Below are 24489 nucleotides of genomic sequence, written 5' to 3' on the forward strand. Positions count from 1 at the left end.
TGGGTAGTGCAGCCCTACAGAACCAGGACACCTCACTGCTTGCCCAGGATTCAGGCGCCCTCAGAAGCCTGCACTGTCTAGGGTGCTGACCAGGGCAGACTGCCCAGTGAGCTGCATTAAGGCAACTTAGGGTGTCCACGTGTAGACGTGCACCTAAATCACCTTAATGCACCTTAAGCTAAGGTGCATTAAATTTAGGGTGCATAAATTCACATGTAGATATGCCCTCAGTGTGTGAAAATATATCAGATTAGGAAAAAAGTGTATTTTGGTGTATCTTTAGTGTTTGTATTAGTATTTCTATTATTATACTCAGTAGATTTTCAACATGCTTTTTTCACTGCAAGAGTATGGGCATTTGATGGGGTCAGGCCATTCTCATTATTTTTTTAACAATAATTTTTTTTCTTATTTTTGCCCTGACAAGTTAACAGAACTATTAAAAGCACTAGTTATTTTCACAAGCATTAACAGAGGGAGCAGTGGAGGCAAAAGAAAAGAAAATATAAATCAGAGTGCAGGCGGTTTAGTCACATTAAATACTAATGTTATTAATGATTTGTTTGTCTATACTCATTTCATCCAGCTTTCTCCAGCTTTTCTCCAATAATTTACTGTTTAGTTAAAATAGGTGGTTTGGTTTCACAGATCCTTTGACCACATTTTTTGGTTTGTATTTGTTTTTGTAGCCATAGTGATAAATTACAGGTATTGGCTGAAGTCACAAGGCTTGTAAATATATACTGGTCTTGGTTTGATGTCAGTAAATCAAGAAACTTTAACACTATAATAGTAAAGATTTGGGAAAGATGTTTCTGAAATAGTTTCTGCTTCTTTTCTTTTTTTTTTTCCTGGCATCAAATCAGGAATTTTTCAATTAGGGACATTCTTGAAAGATGTGAATTGTTTCCTAAGAGGTTCTTTTCCCAATGTAAATCGCAGGATAGATGCTATTTATGTGTATAATTCAGTAAAATGTTGCATAATAGAATCTATATGACCCCAAATGCACCAACTATTAGTTATGTGGGTATAGGCCATTTACATTGCCACTCTCAATGATGGATGAAGACAGGTATTGTAGGTGTTGTTAAAAAAAATTCCAGGTTAACTGACTAGGTAGGAAGAAGGATTAGAAGGAGGAGTTTGGTGTTTAGTGCCCATATGCATATCACTCCCCTCAATTCTCTCCCCTTCCTCCCCCTGCCAGAGAAACTCCCCATTTGTTATTCTCCTAGTTAAGTCTTTTTACATTTATCCTTTTATGAATGACAGTGTAGTTCAGCATTGGAACAGGCTATCCAGAGTGGCTGTGGAATCTCTATTTTTGGGGTGTTTTTAAGATCATAGAATCATAGAAGTCGGGTCGGAAGGGACCTTGTAGATCTTCAAGTCCGACCCCCTGCCTGGACAGGAGAAAAACTGGACTCATTTGAGTCCAGCCAGGTAGGCATCAAGCTTCTTCTTAAAGATCCCTAGGGTAGGAGCCAGCACCACTTCCCTAGGAAGTTGGTTCCAGCTCCTAGCCGCCCTGTGAAGTAGTTCTTGCGGATGTCTAATCTAAACCTACTCTCCAATGATTTGTGTCCATTATTCCTTGTTATGCCAGGGGGCACTAGGGGAAACCCAAACCCTTCTGGTCCCCCCTAGTGAGTTTATAGACATCAGGTTAGATGGATACTTGATTGGGCTGATATAGTCAGGGACAATCCTGTTTTGAGCTTGGGGTTTACCAAATGACCTCCTGAGGTCCTTTTCACCCCTACATTTCTATTATTTTATGATATGTATTTGTAATACACATCTGCTGTACCTGTACCATGCTGTACTCCAGATTTTTCCAAAGTGGTCAATGACAGATATTTAAGTCTAGAGACAAAAATTACACATAAACTGGTATCAGTGAGTGGAAACCAGTTCAAATCTGTAACACAACAGAAATTCAGTGCATTTCAAAATTGCCAAAACCGGTTTAAGATAAACCTGGATGGATATAGTATCAGACTTAACTGCTTTATGTTAAATTGGTTTACTTCTGTCTCAGATCCCCTCCAGATTCAAGTTAACTCACAGTCCCCCACTATCCCAGGATGCTTTGCACCTCTCCTGCAAACCCTTCCTGGTAGGGTGTGTGGCCTGGCTTTGACCCAAGCTGTTTGCTCCAGGTGAGCAGAGAGGTGTGCTCTGGCAACCCTCCAGCATCTGGCCTGCGACACCGCAGGTATATGGCTTAATTTTCCAAATCAAAGGTGAATGTTTGTTCACTTGCTTATCGGTTAAATCTATGCAGCTTAGGCTAACCTGGAAAAATTGAATTGATTCAGCCTTGATCTTTTTGACTGTCTGTACTTAGCCCAAATGTCTGCACTAACAAGTAAAACCAGATTTTCTAAAGAGCTCTGGTGCAACTTAGGCACCCTTATGAGGACCAGACTTCCCAAATTGCTCAGCAGCCAGCGACTCTTATTGTGAAGGTTTGTGCAGCAAAATCTGACTACTCATTTTTGTGTCTAAATGAGGGCTGAGCAGTTTTTAAATTCTGGATCCCAAAAGACTTGTGGAAGCTGAATACACATTTTGAGTGAATCAGTTATTGCATTTCTAGAGACACTGAGTTTTTCGTGTAATTTTTAATCAAGAAAAAGCTCCATTGTTCAGTACCTACATGTGATCAGTTAAGAAAGAAATCTACTTTTAAGCCAGTAACTGAGTTTCCTTCTTAAAAAACTCAAAATAAAAGGAAGTCTTTAAGAAATGAGTTAGGGTCTACAAATTGGATTAAATCTTTTTATTCCTTTACAGCATTTTCTCCCAGTGGTAGTCCTGCAGCTACGGATGACCATCCTGCAGGCAGCACAGTTTTTCCTGTGGCACATTCACTGCCTTGGGCACATGTATCTTCACTTGCTGCAGAAGAGTCCTTTGCTACTAAACCCAAAGTTCTGGAGCACGTTATGTTCTCTAGCTCTGCAGTACCTCAGGCCTCCCCAGACTCTATGTCAAATGTCTACCATTCTCTACCAGTCACCTCTCTCCCATCCATTAACTCTGCCCAGAGGCTTTCCATAAAAGATGCTGTGAAGATATTCTGTGAAATTGAAAAGATTGTCATTGCCATTCAGAAGAAATTTCTGCAGCAAGAATCTATCCCAGAATCTTCGCTCTACCTTGGGGAACCTCATTGCAATGTGAGCTTCCGCAATGACACCTCTGTTGTACTGCAGACGGGGTGGAACGAATGTGGAACTGAAGTACAAAGTGTGAGTCATCTGAATGGGTGAATATGAAGAAACATCCAGGTCCCATATTTCTGGGTCCCTACTGGAGGTAGTAGGAGATACTGGACTAAGGTGTGCAGTGGGGCAGTTAGTTCTTGTCAAAGCTTCCTGCACTGATGAACCAAGAACTCAGCTCTTCTTGCACTGTGAAAAGTGACCCTTAAACCTAGGTGGGAAGTAAATGGAAGGGAGATGATGATTGTTGCCTCCAAAGCATCCAGAATTATGACCTACTTCCCATGCCACCTTGGGTTACAAAAGCCCCTAGTGGTGGTCTTCTCTTGATTTTCATAACCTCTGCCTTTCTTCAAAACATTTTGTCCTGTAGTATCTAAATAAATATCCCAAGAAATGCTGGACTAGCCAGTAGACACTGAGGAGTAGGACCCTTTTGTGCAAAAGGGTATGGCATCATATATATCTCATATGCCACACTCACAGAACATGGGTCATAAATGCTGAGTATTTTCCTGGAACAGTGGCCATTGTGGCTTAATTGAGAAGAGCAAGTTAGCTCAGGTGAGAAGGGCATTTTCTAGTCCTGAAATGACAGCGGTAATAGATGCTGACATGTTTGGCTTTCATGGCCAGGAGCATGCAGAATTCCTGAGATGTTGCTTATGGTTACTAAAAATAGTTCACCAGGGGGACTATCGTGTTCTCAGAAACATTAAGGTTCCTAAATTGTCCCTGGTTCCTTCTTATTTTTCAGAATCTGACTAACACCTTAGTGAAAACAATACTTCGGAATGATATTTCCTTGCAGGGAGTTATCCACCACTTGAAGATTGTGAGCCCTATTCATTGTGTATTTCAAAATGACCTCTTGACTTCATCTGGATACGCTCCAGACTGGTAAATAAACCTTTCTTTGACTTCAAATTCTAATGGGTAGAACCCTGTAGCTGTGTGGGAAAGAAATGCTGTGTTCTAAGCTGTGTTCTAGGGGCATTACAATAAGTGATGGAGGCGAGGTAGCAAGAAGGGCTACAGAGGTGGTCACTGGTATGCGAGACCCTGTAGGAGCAGCTTTAGCAGCAGGGTTTGCCCCCTGAGTTACAGACCAGGGGAGAAGGGAGGGCAGACAGTGGAAGAAGCAGGGCACAAGAGGGTGAGGCCCTGCCCCCTCTGCCCTTAAGTGAATCAGTGATTCTCAATATTTTTAGACTCAAAGCACCCCTCCATATCTTTTCTGAATTTAGATCTATTTAAAACACCCCCCCTCCCTCCCCCCACCGACCCCTTTTTGGGTGTATGAATGATGTGTGCCACCAATCTTGATCCAGAAGACCATGCGCCTCAGGTATCAAAGTTTGGGAAATGCTGTTCTAGTTCATTTGCGAACCTTGGCTCTTCATCCTTATCCCTATAACAGAGCTCCTATCTGGGCCTTGGTTACTGGACCACCACCTCCTTCCTCTCCATCACTCTCCTGCAGCATGTCCAAACAGTTGTGTCCCTCTCTTGTCATTCTGAACAGGTCACTCCCTCTTTGAATCCCTTCATTGTCTTCCTCTTGTCTTCTGCATCAAGCTTTAGCTCTCCTGGTTCTGAGCCTTGAAGTAAGGTGCAATCCTCTTCCCTTGGTGTTCTCCCCTTACACTGCCAGTACACTTCACCCTCTGTAGCTTCCTACTCTCATCTCCACTACTCTTTTCCATACTTGGCTGGCTGATTTCTTCCTCACTCTGGTGGTCCATGTATGCTAGAAAACCAAGCTTTATATTTCTCACCTATAGAAACATGCTATTGAATCTATGCTCTTTAAAATTGTCTTTGCAGGGTTTACACAATTTTTGAGGATTTACATGGATCTGGACACTTTATTACTGAAATGCAGCTGTTCGTTGGAAACTCTGCAATACCCAAAAATTTCAGCGTTTCTGCCAGTGATGACATACTGATTGAAGTAGGAATTCATAAAGAGGGAAGCAAGCTCAAGGTGGTCCTCACTGAATGTTGGGCAACTCCATCCAATAATTCAGTGGATCCTCTGTCATTTGCCTTTATTAACAACAGGTATAGCATATTCTGCGGCTGGAAGTGATGTGCCAGCTTTCTAGCAGTATAACCTTTTAGCTTGAAGACCATTCCATGTAAGTTAAGATGGCTATTAATACATTTTCTTTTAAGTTCTCTTTTTTATCTGCCATCCAAGAATCGTTCTTCTTTTCAAAATAAATACCTCAGACAGTTTAAAAGGGAGCCTATTGAGGTTGAGGCCTTCCCTTAGTATTTGTAAAGGATACATTGTTTAGGTGTTGGTTTTGATCCCTGATGTGATGGAGGCAGCTTTGGTCATTAGAACCACAGATTCATTTGACAAAATGAACTTAATTAGCCTGTGGCAAACTAACATTAACCTTTCAGCAGTAAAGGTATTTCATATGTAAACTCTATTTGTTTTCTACCTTTTGTAAACTCAGGATTAAATTTGGTTTCACTCCCCACTGCCACCTTCCCTCCCCTGCCCCCCCACAAATACTGATACTGCAGTACCCCACTAATGCTTGTCTTTGAATTTCCTGTTCTGTTTAGATGGCCCAGTGCTATTGTCCAGTGGTACTGTTCAGGGGAGAAGTCTACAACCAGCATCTTGTTATCATTGTCCATGATAGAGAATACTATATAGAATATCTAGCTATTGATATTCAAAAGAAGCTTAAAAGCTGAATTAAAAAGTACTGTTGCCAGGGTATATAACTCTAATAGCTCTTAGTTATTTTGTGTGTGTTTCTGTTCCTGTGTTTCAGCTGTCCAGTCCCAAATACTCACACAATTCTCATTGAGAATGGGAACTCAAGCAAAGCTCAGTTTAAACTGAAGATCTTTTCCTTTGTCAACAATTCTGTGGTTTATCTCCACTGCAGAATTCGCATTTGTGTAGAGACTCCTGAAAGCACCTGCAGGACGGTAAGGGGTTTGCGCCTTTAAACTTTTTCTATGTGACTATGTCCTATATACCAGCTGGAAAATATGCTTCCAAAAATGTGTTGGTGTCCTCATCCTTACTTCTACGTTGCCCTTCTTTTTTTAACTGGAAGCAGTGAGAGGTGGAAAAATAATACAGTCATATGTAAGCCCTCATCATCCCCTCTTTCTGTTTTCCATTGCCTAGTTCAAGTATGGAACTTAAAAAGTGGTATGAAAGGTTGGGAGCTGGGTGGCTTAGCCTTTTACTCTCAGATTGGTGGTTACTGGTTTTCAGTGACTGAAAGAAACCTACCATCTGATGACACTTGCAAAAAGAGCAGGTAGTCTCAATACTGCTCCTCACTGCATCTACACCACAAAAATGGTCAACTAGCACCTTTACTCATAGTAATGGCAGAAAATTCAAGAACAGAATTACAGTCCATATTCTTCCCTAAGCACTGTTTCTCCATATCACGGCTTTGGCACTGTGTGAGGAAGCTTGCACGGTAACGATCTAGTTTCTAGTACTGTCAGTCCAGCACCTTTTAAGAATTACTTTAAAATAAGATAATAATGAGCAATATGTTGACATAATCTGTGTCAGCCTTTGTCTTCTGAGTATAATAAAAAATATCATAGTTTCTATGTAGTTCCAGTCATATACCATATACTATTCCACTTTTACAATTTGTTGCTCATGGAAACAAGAATAGGGACTCTCTGCTGGTTTTCTCTTTTTACTGAATATATAAGGATCTTTTTCTTTTCTTTTGCCAAAATTATTTTCATTGGCTCTTTGATCCCTTATGTAAGAGTTTTCTCTAGCCATATATCATTCAATTTTGCCACAATACAAAGCAAATGATACCTCCTAGCAGGGCATATAAGATGAAAATCTTTTGCTGTCTCAAGTTACAAAATTCTCCCCAGACAAAACAGAAAAAAGGAGCAAGACATTCAATTGAAAAAAAAGGAGGGCTCTAGGTCTGACAGCTAAATATTTATGTAAGATTGAATATTGAAAGTAACACCATGGTTTATAGGGCTTGGCAATTTACTTGACTATAACTTTAGTTCCTATTTGACAAAATTAAACAAAGAAGAAAAGGTAATAGGATTAGACTTCACTTCTTCTATAAACACAGATTCATTTGTCAAAATTAACTTGACTAGCCTGTGGCAAACTAACATCAACCTTTCAGTAGTAAGAGGTATTCCTTATGTGAACTCCATTTGCTCCACATGTGCCTGCACATCTGGATTTGGCCATAGTGTTTTAAAAGGTGGGTAAGTATCATTAGCTCTGTTTTACAGAGGGAAAAACTGGGGTGCAGAGAGGGGCAGGGATTCTCCCAAGCTTACGCAGTTAGCTAGTAGCAGAGCAAGGAACAGAATTTATGATCATGTCTATGCTGCTTCTCTGGACTACTGCTGAGGAAATGAACGCTGCCTACTTGCTCATGTGCTGCCCTCACTCAAGCCCAGTTTAGAGCCAGTGCATCTGATTTAGTGGTCCTGAACTTATGCCCAAGTGATAGCCCATGAGTGAGGCTGGGGTGTGTGGCCAGGGTCATCTAATCCAGATGTGCTGTCTAATTGCTAGGTTTGGTTATGGGTGGAGAGGGAATGACTAGATTGCTGTTCTGGGCTTGGCAGGGATGATGTGTAAACATGGAGTAGGTTGCCAAAGTCTCAGCCCAGCAACATCTTTGCTACTTCTCCCCTTTTGTAAAGAAAAGGTAATACAAGGTACACAACCTGGACAAAGCCTAGTTGGGAGGAAGTGTAGGGAGTATTGCAGGGCAGACTCATGCACAAACCTAGTGATGGACTAAGTGTTTAAATGAATTATCTTACTTCCTAGAATCTGTGATATCCTGTTTTTATGTAACAGGTGATAGCTCAATCTCCTACAGGACTAAATTGTAGCATCGTGGACTAGATTACCATGTTAATTTGGTACCATGGTAATAATCTAGTACCATGGACTAGATTAGCATATTTTTTGCATACCACATGGCCCCAAATAAGACATGCACCATGGTTTGGGGAAAGCAGAATGAAGAAAAAGATTTTTCCAGAATTCTTGCTGCATTTAGCTCAGTCACTTTCCCTTTCCTGCTCAGGCAAAAGCTAGTTTTAACCCTTTCATAGTTGAATTGGCTGTGAGGATGGGTGAATGAGCTGAACATTAGGCTGTCTCTGCTTCAATTCACTTGTGAAAAAGTTAAAACTACAGCTACTGCCAAAGCCTGGACTTTCCCCCTCCCTCCACGTGGCTGCTGGGTAGAGAGAAGGAAAAAAGCAGCAGTCATTTTACAATATGTATGTGCTTCTATTCCAGGCAAAGAAAATCAGCTTCTCCACTTAAGGCTGCACTCCAATTTTTGGAGGTTTTATTCTGGGGGTAAAATTCATTGTCTTGTTTTTTGCTATATCCACAGATTTTGTTGAGAGAGAATCTGCAGTAAATGTAATGTACATCATGGTGTGTTGAAGTGTTTGATATAATATTTTACAAAGTATTACTTGCCTATTTAGTCCAAAGTAGTGTGAACATGAAAATTGGCTGAAGAACTACACACAAAGGGTAAAGAGCAGTAAACAGATCTGAACAAAAGACTAGGAGGAGCTACAGAGATCAATATTGTATCTGTTATTATCTTAACATCTTTCATTAGATGGGCCAGGAGAAAACTGTGCCAACCCAGCAGTCCCAGAAACTGGTACATGAAGCAAGAGGGAGTTCCCACTTCTATACAGAAAAATCATAGGGGTTAGGGTCACAAGCCAAAGGGAGAGAAGAGGTAAAAGATAAAGAAACATCAACACAGTTATAAAATACACTAAAGGTTCAAAATACGGAGCAGGGAGGGTTCGGGGGGTGGGGGGTGGGACTGAGCCACCCATAAGAGACAAGAGCCCTCATCCCACCTGGCACTTTTCTAAGTAGCTCAGGTGGTGGTGGTGGCAGCTTCTTCTGGCTGCGACTGCTGCAGAAACCCCCATGAGTTGAAGTTTAATTCAAACCCTGCATACACTCAGCACCTTAATTTCTGCCCCACACCTCTGGAGGTGTCCCCAAACAAGGCTTTAATTCCTAAAGTGCTCAAACAGCAGCCTGCAGCTGTCCCCAAATCTGAGTCCAGCTCCTTCAGTCCGCAGTCTGACTGAGCCAGTGAGATTTTCAGATCCACTGTGCGTTCCTCTGTGTAGGGCTGACCAGGTTCCACACGCGGGCTGCTCTTTCTTGTCTTTACTTCAGCCCCAGACTTCCTCTTCCTCTGAATGTTTCTGGGAGATGCAGTCCAAATTAACAGTCAGCACAACTCTGCAGACTGCTCCCTGGTTCCACCTGCTGTTACACACATTATATGCACAGAGTCTGAGGCAGAGGAGAGGCACACTGAAGTGCTCTGGGTTAGAATACAAGGCGGTTGAGGAGAAAGAGACTTAACAGTGGGGATCTACTATAGACCTCCCAACCAAGGGCAAGAGCTAGACCAGGAATTCTTAAATCAGCTCGCAGAGGTAGTTAGGTCAAAGGATGTGGTCATCATGGGTGACCTGAACTTCCCGGACATCTGCTAGGAAGAGCAGTCAGCCAGGTCTGACCGCTCACATAGGTTCCTAGCCCAAACGCAGGACCTCCATCTAACCCAGGAGGTGCACAGCCTTGGCACGGCTTTATGAGCACTCATGGTGCTCTGGTGTGGTGCCAGAGGACTGGAAGAGGGCCAACATGGTTCCCATCTTCAAAAAAGGGAGGAAGGAGGACCCGGGGAACTATAGGCCTGTTAGTCTTACCTCAATCCTGGGTAAGCTTTTTGAGAGAATTATTCTGGCGCATATCCACGAGGGGCCAGCAGGGGAGATTATGCTTATGGGCAACCAACACGGGTTCATTAGAGGCAGGTCCTGTCAAATCAACCTGGTGGCCTTGTACGACCAGGTCACCAAATCCTTAGATGCAGAGGTAGCAGTGGACATAGGCCTTCCAGAAGTTTAGAAAGACTTCGACACTGTCTCTTACCCCGTTCTAATTAAGAAACTGGGGGACTGTGGTATCCACACCCACACAGTCAAATGGGTTGCCAACTGGCTGAAGGGCCGCACCAAGAGAGTGGTAGTGAATGGGTCATTTTCGACCTGGAGGGATGTGGCCCGCACTGTTCAACATCTTCATCAGCGACTTGGACAAGGGGGTAAAAAGCACCCTGTTCAAATTTGCTGATGACACTAAGATGTTGGGGGATGTGGGCATGCTAGAAGGAAGGAATAGGCTACAATCGGACCTAGACAGGTTACGGGGTGGGTGGATGAGAACAGGATGGGATTCAACACCAACAAGTGGGAATTCCCCTTCCTGGGGCAACTCACAACTTTCTGGGCCCAATTAAGCTGTGCTGGTTTCCCCGGGCAGGGAAGTCCCCAGCTGCCCATGACTCCCTCTGGCCTGGGCCCTGAGGGAATAAAAAGGCAGCGTGCTAGGCCCTGTGCATTGTCCTGTGCACTGATGGCTCTTTTCTGCCATGTGTCCGGCCTTGTGCCAGGGGTTGGAGATCTGAGCCGCCTTGTGCGGTACTGGGGTCTTGGTCCACTCACAGGCCCTCTGTGCACCACCTGTGTGCTGTGTTCCCAGCCTTGTGCTGGGGATTAGAGACCTGAGCTGCCTCGAGCAGCTCCTGGATCTGTCTGCTCCCAGACCCTCTGTGCACTGGCTGCACGCTGACTGCCTGGTCTTGTGCCAGGGGTTGGAGACCCAACCTGCCTCATGCAGCTCCCAGGGCCTCAGTCCCTCTTGGACCCTCCGTGCACCAGCTACGTGTCAGATGCCTGACCTCATGCCAGGGCTTGGAGACCTGAGCTGCCTTGTGCAGCTTCCAGGGTTTTGGTCCCTCTTGGACTCTCCGTTCACTGCTCTCTGCGCTCCCTCATGGCAGGGCTGGGGGACGTGGCTGCTTGCCACTCCCCGTTCGACAGTCTTCTTCTGGGCTCTTCACAGGCAACAGCTCTGTCCCACTGGCCAGCTCTGCCAGCTCTTCTTCATCCTCTTCTCTGTCCCTTATTGCAGCCACTTGTGTGCCTGGCACATTGCCTTTTTATTCCCTCAGGGGCTACACTCCCAGATTGCAAATGGACTAATCGGAGAGAAAGGGAGTTAGGCCCCTCTCAGGTCTGGCTCTTCACCTTGCCCCTGGGTAGGGGCGGGGCAAGCCTCCCCTGTCATCACCTGATTGGTGGGAAAGCCCCACCAATAGCTTAGAGCGCTTCCAAGCCAGCAAATTGGTCTGCTGTTGGCAAGCCCGCCACATTATAATATAATATTATTATATGATTAGAAACTAGAGCTAAATATCCAACAGACTGTGTAATAATTTTCTACCTAAATATGTATTAGAGTTTGTTCGCATGGGAAAATTATACTGATATAAGTTACTATATGAATTTACTATATGAATTTAAGCTGACACATTTATACTCATGTAATTCCTCAGGTGGATATTCTTATTCCAGTATCACAGTGGCATTACTGACTTTAGTTTGTTCTGTTTTGTAAGGTGCTTAGGGAAAACGAGAGGAAAAAAATCGCTTTGACTAAAACAGGTATCTTTATAGGGAGTTATATATACATTTATTAGTTTAAGTTCACCTTTTGGTATATCAGTATAAGAAGTGAAACTTTCTGATATAGTCAAGAGACCCTTTGGGCTTACCTTTGTATTCTTCCTTTTGCATATTGCATTTACACATTAAAGCTTGTCTCAGATTAGTCTGTAAACTCATCAGGAGAGGCACAGTCTTTTATAGGAGCACTGATATTGATCTAACTGTACCTGTTACGTGTAGTATGTTGCAACCTAAATGATAATAATGATCAATGTTGTTGAGGAAACATTCTGCAACTCATAATTCCTTTTCCCCATGTCCTAAGAGACAAGGAGAAAGCTAACTAGCATATTATTACACTGTACAGAGAAAATACTAAAAACATGGTCTCTGGGCTTTCTTTTTTAGGCATCTCTAGGGCACCACCAGGCTACTTATTTGTTCCAAAGTCCCATTCATGGAGGTTCCAATGTTGTGACTGGCAAACCACAGCATATCTTGCTAGTGCCATTCTCTCTGATCTTCTCTTTTTAGCTACTTTTTAAAGGCCAAAAGTTATTGTTGAGAGAGATTGAAGGCAGTTGATGGCCTGGGCTTTGATGGCCAGATAAATTCTTAATTCTTTAAGGTGGTCATTAAAAGGCATAAGGTATAACATCTGTGATTAAACATAGATCTTTGGGGGATTTTTACAGACCTGCAATGGTGCTCGATCCCTGAAAACAGGCGAAATTATTGCCACGCACAGAACTTCCTGGGGACCCCTGTGCAAAGCTGCTGGTAAGTTGTAGACGGTTACAAAAAGTTAAGACCTAATTATTTAACTTTTTAAAGATTCTATGTTACTGGTGGGTGAACCTCAAAGCCTCCATTTTCCTAAGCAGGGACCAGATCAAACCCCCCCCCGCAACTCAGCCACCCTCAGGCCCCAGGGGAGGTGCACCTAGGCCAAGGGTTAGTGAGGAGCTAGTCAGGGAACTTCTGGAGGGACTGGATGTATTCAAATCAGCTGGTTTGGACGATCTCCACCCCAGAGTGCTGAGGGAATTAGCTGAGGTCATTGCAGGACCTTGCCAACAATTGGAGGGGAAGGAAAAAAAAAGAAAAAATGTTCTTTGCAATTATATGTGCTGAGGATCAACTGGAATTATTCACACAGACAAATAGGTGGTTTGAATTATACTGTCCTAAGCCTGCCTAGTGTTATGTACCGCAATCAGTATTTTTTTTTTGTATTTTTTTCTGGCAAATTAGCCCTGTTTTTTTTACAGTGCAGCCCATTAAGGTCTGAAGACCAAAATCAAAGATGATATGAGGTGATATAATATAAGTCTGATACACTCCCCTAGGCTCCCTAACACAAAGATCTTCAATTAGGGTGCTGTGGGGTGCTATGCAATCTTAACACTTTAGGTACACAAACATGATTCACAAGATTAACTCAGAAATTTCAAATAGGAATCTGTATTGCCAAAAGCATTTGGATCTGTTATGGGCTTTCCGAGATCTTTACAACAGAAGAATTGCTCTACCATTTTTCTGTAGTCAAAAAAAGTGAATAACCACTATGAGCTGGCATTTTCTGAGGAGTGTCTCAAGCCTAAAGAGGGGTGCCTCAGGTGTGTCTACACATGCTATTAATGCTATGAAAGCTTAATGTGCAGTAAAATACTGCACATTAAGCTTTCCCTGGGAGGTCTACTTGTGCTTCCTGTTGGGAGCAAATCTGCTCCCAACAGGAACAGCCTGGCACAGGGCTGCTCCAACTCCACTCTGGCTCCCTACAGGAGCCAGGAGAAGCTCCAGATTCCCCTGGGACACTAGCACAGGCACTGGCAGGAAGCATGGAGGCCAATCCCAATGTGCACAGGGCCAGGAGAGCTGTGCCGCCTTCAGGAATAGCTGTCTCCTGGCCCTGTACACATTGGGAGGGGTCTGATATGCAGGGGTCTGGGAGACAGCTGCTGCTGCTGCAGAACTGTCCAGGCTCCATGCACATAGGAGCAAGCCCCATGCCCAACAGAGCTTCCTTGTGCAGCTCAGGGCTGGCTGGGAGATGTCTTGCTTCTGGGGAAGCTCCCAACCAGCCCCTGGGTGGGCAGGGAAATCCTTGAGCAGCTGAGATCTGGCTGGGAGCCATCATGCTTCTGGGGTAGCTCACAGCCAACCTCTGGCTGCTTGAGGATTTCCCCATCCAGCTGCAGACTGGCTGGGAGCTGCCCCAGAAGTGGGACAGGTCCCAGCCAACCCTTGGGGAATAGAAAGCTCCCGGTTAGCATTGACACATGCACTACTGCACTGTATCTACTGGGCAGTTAGTTTACTACCTGTATTCACAGGTAGTAGCTAACTGGGCAGTAGACTAATTTACTGCATGGTAAATAGTGCGCATGTGTAGACAGTGATGCTTTACTGTTATTAGATTAGTCCACTGTGCAGAGAAGTGTCTCATGTAGACATGCCCCTAAAGTCTAAAAAAGATTGAGAACCACTGACCTAACATATACCAACTTTTTCTCCCTTACATCATAATAATGTAATACCAAAATGTTGGAGGAGTGGAATAAGTTGGAATTGGAATAGGGTCTAGTCTATGCCTTCTTTTCATGCATTGCAGGTAGGACAGAACACTTTTGGTGTCTTATTGTCGCTTCTGAGGTATGAGTTTAAGCCCCATTCAAAACTTACACCACAGGCTGCTTTCAGTCACTCTAACTGTACCTGGTCAATGTGGCTTAGAAATCAAAGATGGGTGGATGTAAGGCAAATTACCTCCCTTCCTTGCATGCCATTTGCTATCAAAGCTGGCATACCTTTACTACACTAGCCCAATGGGCTGCTAGGCATGGGTTGATTTTTGACTTGGTGCCTTGCCATGTAGTTAACACCAACATAGTCTCCTCTTCAGTAAGGGTGGCCTAAGAATAGGGTAATCTAGGAAAGAGTTAGTGCCAGGAAATCTGCACTTCCCATCTGAATTTAGCCCTAAGCATTCTTTTTAAGTGCCATTGTTGCCTGAAATTCATTTTTGTTTTGTTTTAAGTTTATTTTTTGCATTTTATTTTGTTGTAATTTTTTTTTTACATTTGACAATTAAGTCCAGTACATACACCAAATCTTTCTTGCATTTGTATTTGGAAATACTATCACCAAACCAATGTTGCATCCTACTAATAAATGATGGACACCAAATTTATGGATAGTTGATCATACTGTGTGTTACTACTTGCATTAAAAAAAGATAGTGCTAGTATCCATAGGTGCTGACTTTGGTTTATGCTAGTGGGTGCTTTTTTTTTTCATTCCTGTGCTGAGCCCCATGCATGCTCAGATGAGGCAGCATGTTACTTCAGCCCGGCTTGCCCAATATGGCTTGAGGGTCAGCACCCACTAATTTTTTTTTTGCAGGTGCTTGAGCATTGGCGCACCCATGAAATTGGTGCCTATGCCACTATACAAATTGAAAATAGTAGATACTACTTTCCACTCCACTGCTACCTCACATTCCTGTCCAGACATGGTTATAATTTTAAGTGTGAGATTCATTTTAAGATTTTAATGTCTAACTCTAAATCATAAAGGAAAGGTAAGCCTAAATGCGTGAAAGCAGGTATAGTTAAATGTTACGAAGCTTTGCTGTTTAGGTTGTGTAGTGATGTCATTCTGCTTGCCATGTACTGTAGCAAGTGTTACTGCTAAGTGTAGATCTAGGGTACATGCAGACATTATGTGTAGATCAATCTAACAAGGGTTAGGTTGATCCAAGTGCTGACACATCCAGGGAAATTAGATTGGACAAAATATAGCCAGCCTGATCTAACTCAGTTCACTTGAGGAAGTGCATTAAGTTAGCTTGGGTATGGTAGCTCAATCTACTGAACATGTATACATGTTCAGGGCACAGCCCCAGGGTTGGGAAAGCCCATCCATTCACCCTAGCCCTGGGACTGCACTTTTCCTACCCTCCCCACTCTGACTGGGCTATTTTTAGCCCCCCTGACCACCTCCAGCCCTGGATGAACAGTGCCCCCATGACTACCAGCCCCTCCCTCATCCTGTCAACACCCCTTACAGACCCACTAGCCCATCCCCAATCCCACCATCACCCTACTTACTTAGATCATGTTCCTGCTCTGGCTTCTGGCACCAGTGAACAGTGGGATGCTTTAAGTTGCATGATATAGATTGAGTCCTGGGAACATTTGCATGTGCCTATAGATGTATGTTCTACCTGCTCCTAATATTGGCAGTGTTAAGGAATCCAGGGATTGCCATGTGCATAGTGCATCTTCAATTCCATGGCTTTGACTTTTGGATTCACAGATAAGTAGCAAATACATTAAGCATTATTGCATTATATCTGTCTTGGAAAAATCACATGGCTTCTGTATCCTGCACATAAGTGGTTGAGAACAACACCTTAAAAAAGAGTTTATATTTGATTGCATACAGATGTCAGTAACATGAATGTCCATCAGGTATTGGCACAAGCTCATAACCAGTTGGGTGCCTTGCTGGCTATGTGCTTGGATGAATACCTTGTTTCCTTATGCACATCAAGCATGTACTTAAAAAGATAAGAAGCATATGTAAATTAACAGCACGTGCACAAATGCACATATATACTGAAGACTGAACACCTGTCTTCAGAGAAGTGTTTAAATATTTGCAGAAAAGAGTGAATTTACTCATGGAATAATGACAGTAGGACTAAAATCAATGGAAGTTGTATCTGTGGGGTTATCTTGAAAATAGGACAGCATGTCAGAAATCTGTGTATTCATCTTGTCCATTGTTTTGTCATAATTTTTACAGAAAAAAGTTTATAGCCAAATTTCTGAACATCAGCTGGAGTATTCATGGTCTTTCAGATGTTTTGTGATAATCACCCTCCCAAAGTGACTTAATTAATTTTGTATTTATATTCTCACCACTGTGCTGAGCTACTTGATGCACCCTAAATTTTATGCAAAATCTTACTGCTCTGCTGAGTTCTTAATTCAGGAACAAAGTTTTAGAATTTAAAAACTTTTATCTTTTCTATTTGTAGCATCTGATTCAAAGACAAGGAAGGAGCCTGGGCTAGGAGTTGGGTACATCATCCTTATTGTCATCACTGTGTTTGTTTTTGTGCTGGCAGTAGCAGCTGTTTTAATTTTCCAATACCAACGAAAGACTGGGAGATACAACTTCAGAATCAAATCAGACAACTTTAGCTACCAAGTGTTCTATGATTAAATATTCCAAAGTTATTGCATGTAAGTACTAAACCATGATCAATTAATTATTAAATGCTTCAGCTTTTCCTTTAATGCTAAAAAGTTCACAGGCTAGCATTTCCTAGTTTAGTGTTACAGAGAATATTTATATAGTGGATTGAATGCTTCCCACCCCCATGGGGGAATATTTGGGAGAACTGAGCATCTCATTCTTGCTTTCCTCCCTTGTACTTGGACCCATGATCTAGATAGGTCCTACTGGGTAGAGTTGCCAACTCTGACTGGAGGTATTCTGGGAGATTTTTTCTCCAGTATGATGTAATGTCATTAATTTCGTTTTTTTAAAATAGCCTATTAAAATCCCAGATTGCTTTCAATAGTTACTGAGAGATCGATGCCAATTCCAGTAGACTCCTGGCCAGTCCAGGAGGGTTGGCAACCCTACTACTAGGGAAAGAAGTAAAGGAGATTTTCCTTCCTTTTACTTTGTATGGCTTCATTTGAGCACACAGTGAATGACGTGACGCCTCTGACGTGCCTGTAACCATTTGATTCTGTGCCACGTATCAAATACAATTTCTGAGGGAAATATTTCTACTATATTTATAAATGGATTCCCACTTAGCCCATGATTCAGGGAATTTGAAATGTGCTGCAGAATTGTGTCCTGCACTAGTGGCTTGGGTTTTTTTAAATGTGAAAAAAGAAGTTTTTAGTTCATACTATGTAAAATATTAACTAAGTATGAGCCATTGCCTATCTGAGTCTTCAGAGAGCCTGAGAAAAAATGCTTCTGCAAGGAATGAACAGCCCCAGTCATCTCACTCAGTGACTGTGCAATTGGGGAATTTGGCATTTTCCCAAGATACCTCCGAATTCAGCTGTTCCTTTTAGAATAAGCATGGCTTTGGGTGTGGCAGGACAGTTCATGGCAATATAATAAATGAACATTTGCGTAATTTTGGAGTTTTGGCTATCAAAAGGAGGACTGGAAGAGGGCCAACGTGGTCCCCATCTTCAAAAAAGGGAGGAAGGAGGACCCGGGAAACTATAGGCCAGTTAGTTTTACCTCGATCCTAGGCAAGCTGTTCGAGAAAATTATGCTGGCACACATCCAGGAGGGGCCAGCAGGGGACTGCATGCTTAGGGGCAACCAACATGGGTTCATCAGTGGCAGGTCCTGTCAGACCAACCTGGTGGCCTTTTACGATCAGATCACCAGATCATTAGATGCAGGGGTAGCAGTGGATATAATCTTCCTGGACTTCCGGAAGGCTTTTGACACCGTCTCTCACCCCGTTCTCATTAAGAAACTGGGGGGCTGTGGTGTAGACACCCACACAGTCAAATGGGTCGCCAACTGGCTGGAGGGCCACACCCAGAGGGTGGTAGTGGATGGGTCCTTCTCAACCTGGAGGGATGTGGGCAGTGGGGTTCCCCAGGGCTCGGTCCTCGGGCCCGCACTGTTCAACAGCTTCATCAGTGATTTGGATGAGGGGGTAAAAAGCACCCTGTTCAAATTTGCTGATGACACTAAGATGTGGGGGGACGTGGGCACACTGGAAGGATGCAACAGGCCACAATCAGACCTAGACAGGTTACAAGGGTGGGTGGACGAGAATAGGATGGGTTTCAACACAGACAAGTGCAAGGTGATGCACCTGGGGAGGAACAACCAGCACCATACCTACAGGTTGGGGAACTCCCCTCTTGTCAGCACGGAGGCGGAAAGGGATCTGGGGGTCATCATTGACTCCAAGATGAACATGGCCGGCAGTGTGGAGAGGCAGTCAGGAAGGCCAACCGCACCTTGGCATGCATCCACAGATGCATCTCGAGCAGGTCCAAAGAGGTGATCCTCCCCCGCTATGCGGCACTGGTCAGGCCGCAGCTGGAGTACTGCGTCTAGTTCTGTGTGCTGCACTTCAAGAGGGATGTCAACAGCATGGAGAGGGTCCAGAGGAGGCCACTTGCATGATCAGGGGACAGCAGGGCAGGCCCTATGAGGAGAGGCTACAGGACCTGAACCTGTTCAGCCTCCAAAAGAGAAGGCTGAGGGGGGATCTTGTGGCCTGTTGTAAACTAGTCAGGGGGGATCAGCAGGCATTGGGGGAGTCACTGTTCCCCCAAGCACCGCCAGGAGTGACCAAGAATAACGGTCACAAGCTGGCAGAAGGTAGGTTTAGGTTAGATATCAGGAGGCGCTACTTCATAGTCAGGGTGGCTAGGGTCTGGAACCAGCTTCCAAGCGAAGTGGTGCTGGCTCCTACCCTGAAGGTCTTTAAGAGGAGGTTAGATGAACACCTTGCTGGGGTCATTTGACCCCAGTACTCATTCCTGCCCAGGACAGGGGGTCGGACTAGATGATCTGCTCAGGTCCCTTCCGACCCTAGAAACTATGAAACTATGAAAACTATAGGTGATATTGTGTTAAGGTTATCTAATTTTAATAGACGTTATTAGGTATGCTGTTATTGATCTTCAGCTAGCTTGAAGATCTCCCAGGCACAAGGAGATCACCCCAGCTGAGGGTGATCCTCCGGTTGCCTCCATGTTGATGTATGGAGTTGCACCTCTGAGGGAGGAAAGGGGATGTGGTCTGAATGTCCTGCATCCTGTATTGTGTCCTTCAAGGTATAGGGCCTGATTTTCACTTACCAGAAGGCCTCTTTATACTTCTGTGAATGTAAATTGCATGTTAACACCCATTTTATTAGGCTTGTTCACACAGCCAGAGCTGCATAAAGAGATCTTAGCATAAATGAGACTAACCCAGCTTATAATGTGTGTGTGTGTGGACAGGTAGAGACAGTAAAAGAACCCAAAGTGGAATCGATCTAAGTTACATGGGTTTCTGTAAGTGGCATCAGTAGTGAACAGAACAACACATGCATCCTGTGGTGGGGAGGGTGTGGGTGGGCAAATCTTAGATCAGGTTCTGCTATTTTAAAACAAGTATGTGCATGCCAAACTTCTGTTCTGTTCTGGGTATAGACTGGTTTTTTATCATTTATATCAGTAAAAGTGTAATGTCTGTACCTGGTCTATTTGTTTATACTGAACAGAATATAACCTCTGCAGTACACTATAGCTTCTGTCTAGAAACTGAGAAAACTGTCCAGTTTTCTAAGACTGATGGTAGATTACAACTCCTCAGACTGATTCTCTGATATTTTCTTTTTCTAGCTGGAACTGGTCTGATCAGCAGTGGCTTATCCCCTCTCAGCAGTTTGCTCTCATTAGCCCTTATGACGGAGGCCAACAATCAGTCACAATACTGAATCCTCCCAAGTTATCATGGGCTATAAAATACTACTTTTTCTGGTCTTTTTGGCTGCCAGGCTTTTTCTTCAGTGCCCTAAGAGCTTCCCATAGGTACAGATCTAGATTCAAGCCATCTGGTTTGTGCATCCTCATTCAGCTTTGTGCCCAGCATGTTGCCTTTATTCTCTACCGAGCTGCAAAGTACCCCTGTTCATGTCATGTGTTCTGTTACTCTTGAAAGCTGGTACATCTCTAACTATACAAGGAAGCAAATCAACAAATCCCTGGATGGCTCTTCTTTTTGATTTTCAATTCAGCTATTTAGGTAAGGGATACCCATAATTTAGGCTTGCAGCAGAAATGTGGGGGTGGGTATAGAAATTGTATGAATTGAGAGACTGTAGAATGGGTCCTGGCTGATCAGCAAAAAATACCTGAATTGCTCCACAAAAGTTTTTTTCAGAGCAATTTCTAGAATATAGATTTAAGAGTTTTAACAGACTGAAACTACAGTAGAAGGAAAGAGTTCTTCCTGTCAGTGACGCAGGCATGGCAACTTCCATTTCTCCAGACATCCAGTTGCACCTGCTTGTCTGTTTTTATTTTATTGAATGAAGTCAAATATCCTTCCCATATCCATCTCCTAAACAGAGATCCATTTACAAGTTCAAGTTCAGCTAGAGTGTAGAATATTATCTCTTGCTTTCCTCCCCAGAGCAGTTCTGTTATAGCTGACTAATGATACAGCAGAGTAGCATTTTACTTGGCCGAGAGCTTCTACAACTGTAGGGAATTAGATTGCATGCTCTGTACTAAACAGCAGTAGGCCAGTTTCCAGACTGGGACCAAAGGCCCATTTACTTGCCTATTGACTTTGGCAACAGAAATCAGTTATTTGTAAAGGCACAGAACAACTCTCCTCTGCACAAAGGCAACATTATTTCCCCTTTCCAAAAATATTTCAAAATAGATTTCCCCCTCCTTTTCTCTCCCAGATCAGTGGCACCAGTTTCAGCTATGTCCAGGACCAGGGGTTGGCAATCCTTTTGCCACCACAGGCCAGTCATTGCAATCTAGGCCCTGCCACAGGCCACCTCCGTGTGCCCATCTTGGGGATCAGCAGTTGCTGTCAAAGGAACAGTTAGGAACATGGCAAATATTAGGACCCTGTAGAAGCCACAGCTGCAGCAGTGGAGAGAACAAACTGAACGTGGCAGACCACGGAAGGTCATAGGTAGGGACTTAGCGAATTCACTATTTCTGTGAAGTTCAGCAATACCTATGAAATCCGCGGAATCTGTGAAAATGTCAGGGAAAAAAAACCTTACTAAAAGTAAAATGCTGGCTTTACAGAGGGAGCCAGCAGTCCTTACCACACTGCAGCAGCCTGCTGGGGGGAGCTGCCTGCTCAATTGGGAGTGAGGGGTGGGGCTGTGTGATGGAGAACCCTCACAGACAATCAATGGAGAGGGGCGGGGCCACATGACAGGCAGCCCTGCAGCCAATCAGTGGTGAGGGGCTGGGCCACTGGGGCCCCTCGGCCAATCAGAAGCATGTGCGGGGGCAGCCGTGCTCCACCTGCAAAATGGCTGCCCAGGCCTGTGTCCGGCCTGCAAAGTCAGGGGGCAGCCCTTGTGAATTAGATAGGTCCCTAGTCATAGGAGCCTGGAGGCACCTCCTCTGGAGCTGTGGCTGGAACCTGCTGATTCCCAGTCTGTTCATGAGCTAGATCTGGTCCACCGGCTATGTTTGCTAACCACTGCCCCAGACTTATTTGCTTAAAAAATTCCTCTCAGCACAGGTGGTGCAGCTCTACCATCCTTAATTTCATACCCAATGAAGAAAAAATGATCAAAAGAACATTGTCTACAATATTATTTTCTGTTATGGCATCTTTTACTCTCTTGTGCAGAGTTCACCTCTTCTTCTTGCTGCTCAGAAACCCTTGTTTTCTAAGCAAAGATGGAACTTGTTTCTTATTGGTTTTAAAGGAAAGGCCGAGATCCTTTATATGCAAGGAAGACTAAACACTGGGTTTATTTGTTGAGTTTCACCATGCAAACTTTCCCACTAACTCTCCATTATCTGGATATCTTCCCTGCACAGCCCAAGAAAAGATAAGCATCCAGAGATGAGATGACCAGATGGCCCAAGGTTGGTGGGGAATTGAGCTAAATCTCTGATCACTAGTAGAGATCAGGGCACCTGATAAATGTCCAGTATCTCTACAGCTCTTCAGATCAATCTCTTCCCTACAGCAAGTAACATCTTAGGGAGCTGTCATGGCCTGGTATTCCTCCCTGTGCTGCTTCAGCCCTGTACTGTAAGGAAGTGAGATGGAGAGAGAAGCAGCATAATATCCTGTTACCTGGCAATGGTGGTAACTTTGTTTTTGATTTTTCAAGAAACTCCATTTGTGGAGTTATTTATCTGGGCCCGTGTCACAGGCCCAGAGGGCACAGTCACACCACTTTGAGGTTGATGGACATCATCATAAATAAGTGCTTTCTATTATAATTGGAAGTCTGAATGTGATCAGTGGAAAATGGACAGAAAGCTGAACATGAAGGTAATCTAAGAGATCATAACCTTGACATTAATTTCAGATTTACTGATTTACACCCTTTGCAATGCCATTTGTATCTGCAGGATCTCATCTCTAGATTCTGAAATTATCAGGTGAGGTTCTTTGGTTTATGTTATGTAGGAAGCCAGATTAGATCAGGGTGTCAAACTCACCTGCACTCTTGCCAGTGATATGCATGCCCATCAGAGGTCTCTGTAACTAGAAATTTGGCAGTAGGCCCTGTCCCTGCTCACCCTACCTCTGAATTCCTGGCCCCTCTGGGAGCCTTGTGAGCCAGGTGCAATGGCTCTGTGGGCTAGATCCAGCCTGGGGGGCCACGTATTTGACACCTCTGGACTATATGATCTCGGTGGTTTCTTTTGGCGTTTTATAATCTATAACTTGTTGGCAGAGTGAGTTCTCTCAGCTTTTGACCCAGAAAATTTTATGGAGTATGCAGATGTCTCTTGTATAATATCTTCTTGCATCCTGTTTGCCACAGAGGATTTTCCATAATATATTGGTTCCAACAGCAAGACTGAGCCTAGTGCAAAACATTGCTGCAGTTGATGGTAGATCAGTAAAGCTGCAATGCTTTTAAGATTGATGAATGTACCAGTACTTTCCCATCTTATGGGAATTTCTTTTATTCTTGGTAAATTTACTCTGAGTATCAAAATGTATTTGCCTTGTGCACACAGTGAAAGAGGAAAATATTTTATATCAATATTTTTATAGTTAGTAGTATTTGCACTTCTTTACTTCTCTAAAATTAGAGGGCTGGAGCTTTACCTTTTGAATGTAATGGATCTAAATTAGTAGAGAGCAGATGAAGACCCAGCCCACAGTTTTTAATGAAATGGGGTAGCTTGCATTTAATATTTCGCCTACTAAATTGAAACTTACTGTGAACAGATGTGAATCAGTTATTATGTAGCCCAAGTTTTGCTGTCTTAATAAAAGCAATGTCCAAGCTTTCTGCCAGTGTTTGCATTTAATTTGATGATTTGGTCACAAAAATTGAGACTTTCGTACAACATACGACATTCTGAATGTGGCAGTTTTAGTTGCTCTGCCCTGACGGTTTTTGAAGAACAATTCAAATGTTGATTAAATGAATAACAAGTCATAAAATGTGATATAATATTTAATGTACTATAATATATATACATATTGCAATTACAGTTGTTTATATACATATGCTTGTTACGGGTAAGCCCTTCAATGGTTTACAAGATGTGCACATAAACACTTTTGGATTTTTTTTTAAAGTCTATTCACCACTTACATTATGTAACTACACAAATCAAATTAGATGATAATCTAATGGGCAGACTGAAATTAGGGCAACAGCAATCTCATCAGACATTTTACTTACTACCTTTGTAGGTGCAAGTAGAAAAGTCCTCTGCAGTCTCTTTTACAGTTTGGCTCTCTAGTCAGCCAGTGGGTGGCCATGTTGCTAATGGAGAGGAGTAGTGCACAAGAAAGGAAAAACACAATGACCCTGAACTTTCATTAAGTCAAAACTCTCGTGATGGTGTATAAGCATAGTTTCTGCATCCAGATTGGGTCACTGGATCTCTAAAGCGGGAGAAGAGGACAATGAATGACAAAATAAGCCACTAAAACAGTC

The 24489-nt window shown here is 43.4% G+C and overlaps 1 protein-coding gene across 1 annotated transcript in view; it reads left to right on the top strand.

Moving 5' to 3' along the window:
- Positions 1-21466, top strand: part of UMODL1 (uromodulin like 1) — a 72483-nt gene extending 51017 nt beyond the window's left edge. Inside the window, exons 16-22 of the mRNA XM_090061219.1 lie at positions 2803-3260; positions 3991-4133; positions 5061-5297; positions 6032-6191; positions 12500-12584; positions 16855-17062; positions 20210-21466. Of these exons, the coding sequence (XP_089917345.1) occupies positions 2803-3260; positions 3991-4133; positions 5061-5297; positions 6032-6191; positions 12500-12584; positions 16855-17042 (1271 nt within the window). The 3' untranslated portion in view covers positions 17043-17062; positions 20210-21466. The remainder of the gene's footprint in view (positions 1-2802; positions 3261-3990; positions 4134-5060; positions 5298-6031; positions 6192-12499; positions 12585-16854; positions 17063-20209) is intronic.
- Positions 21467-24489: the final 3023 nt, after the last annotated feature.

This window comes from Crocodylus siamensis, chromosome 1 (assembly GCF_052110815.1).
Source record: "Crocodylus siamensis isolate JL-2025a chromosome 1, ASM5211081v1, whole genome shotgun sequence".
NCBI lineage: Eukaryota > Metazoa > Chordata > Crocodylia > Crocodylidae > Crocodylus > Crocodylus siamensis.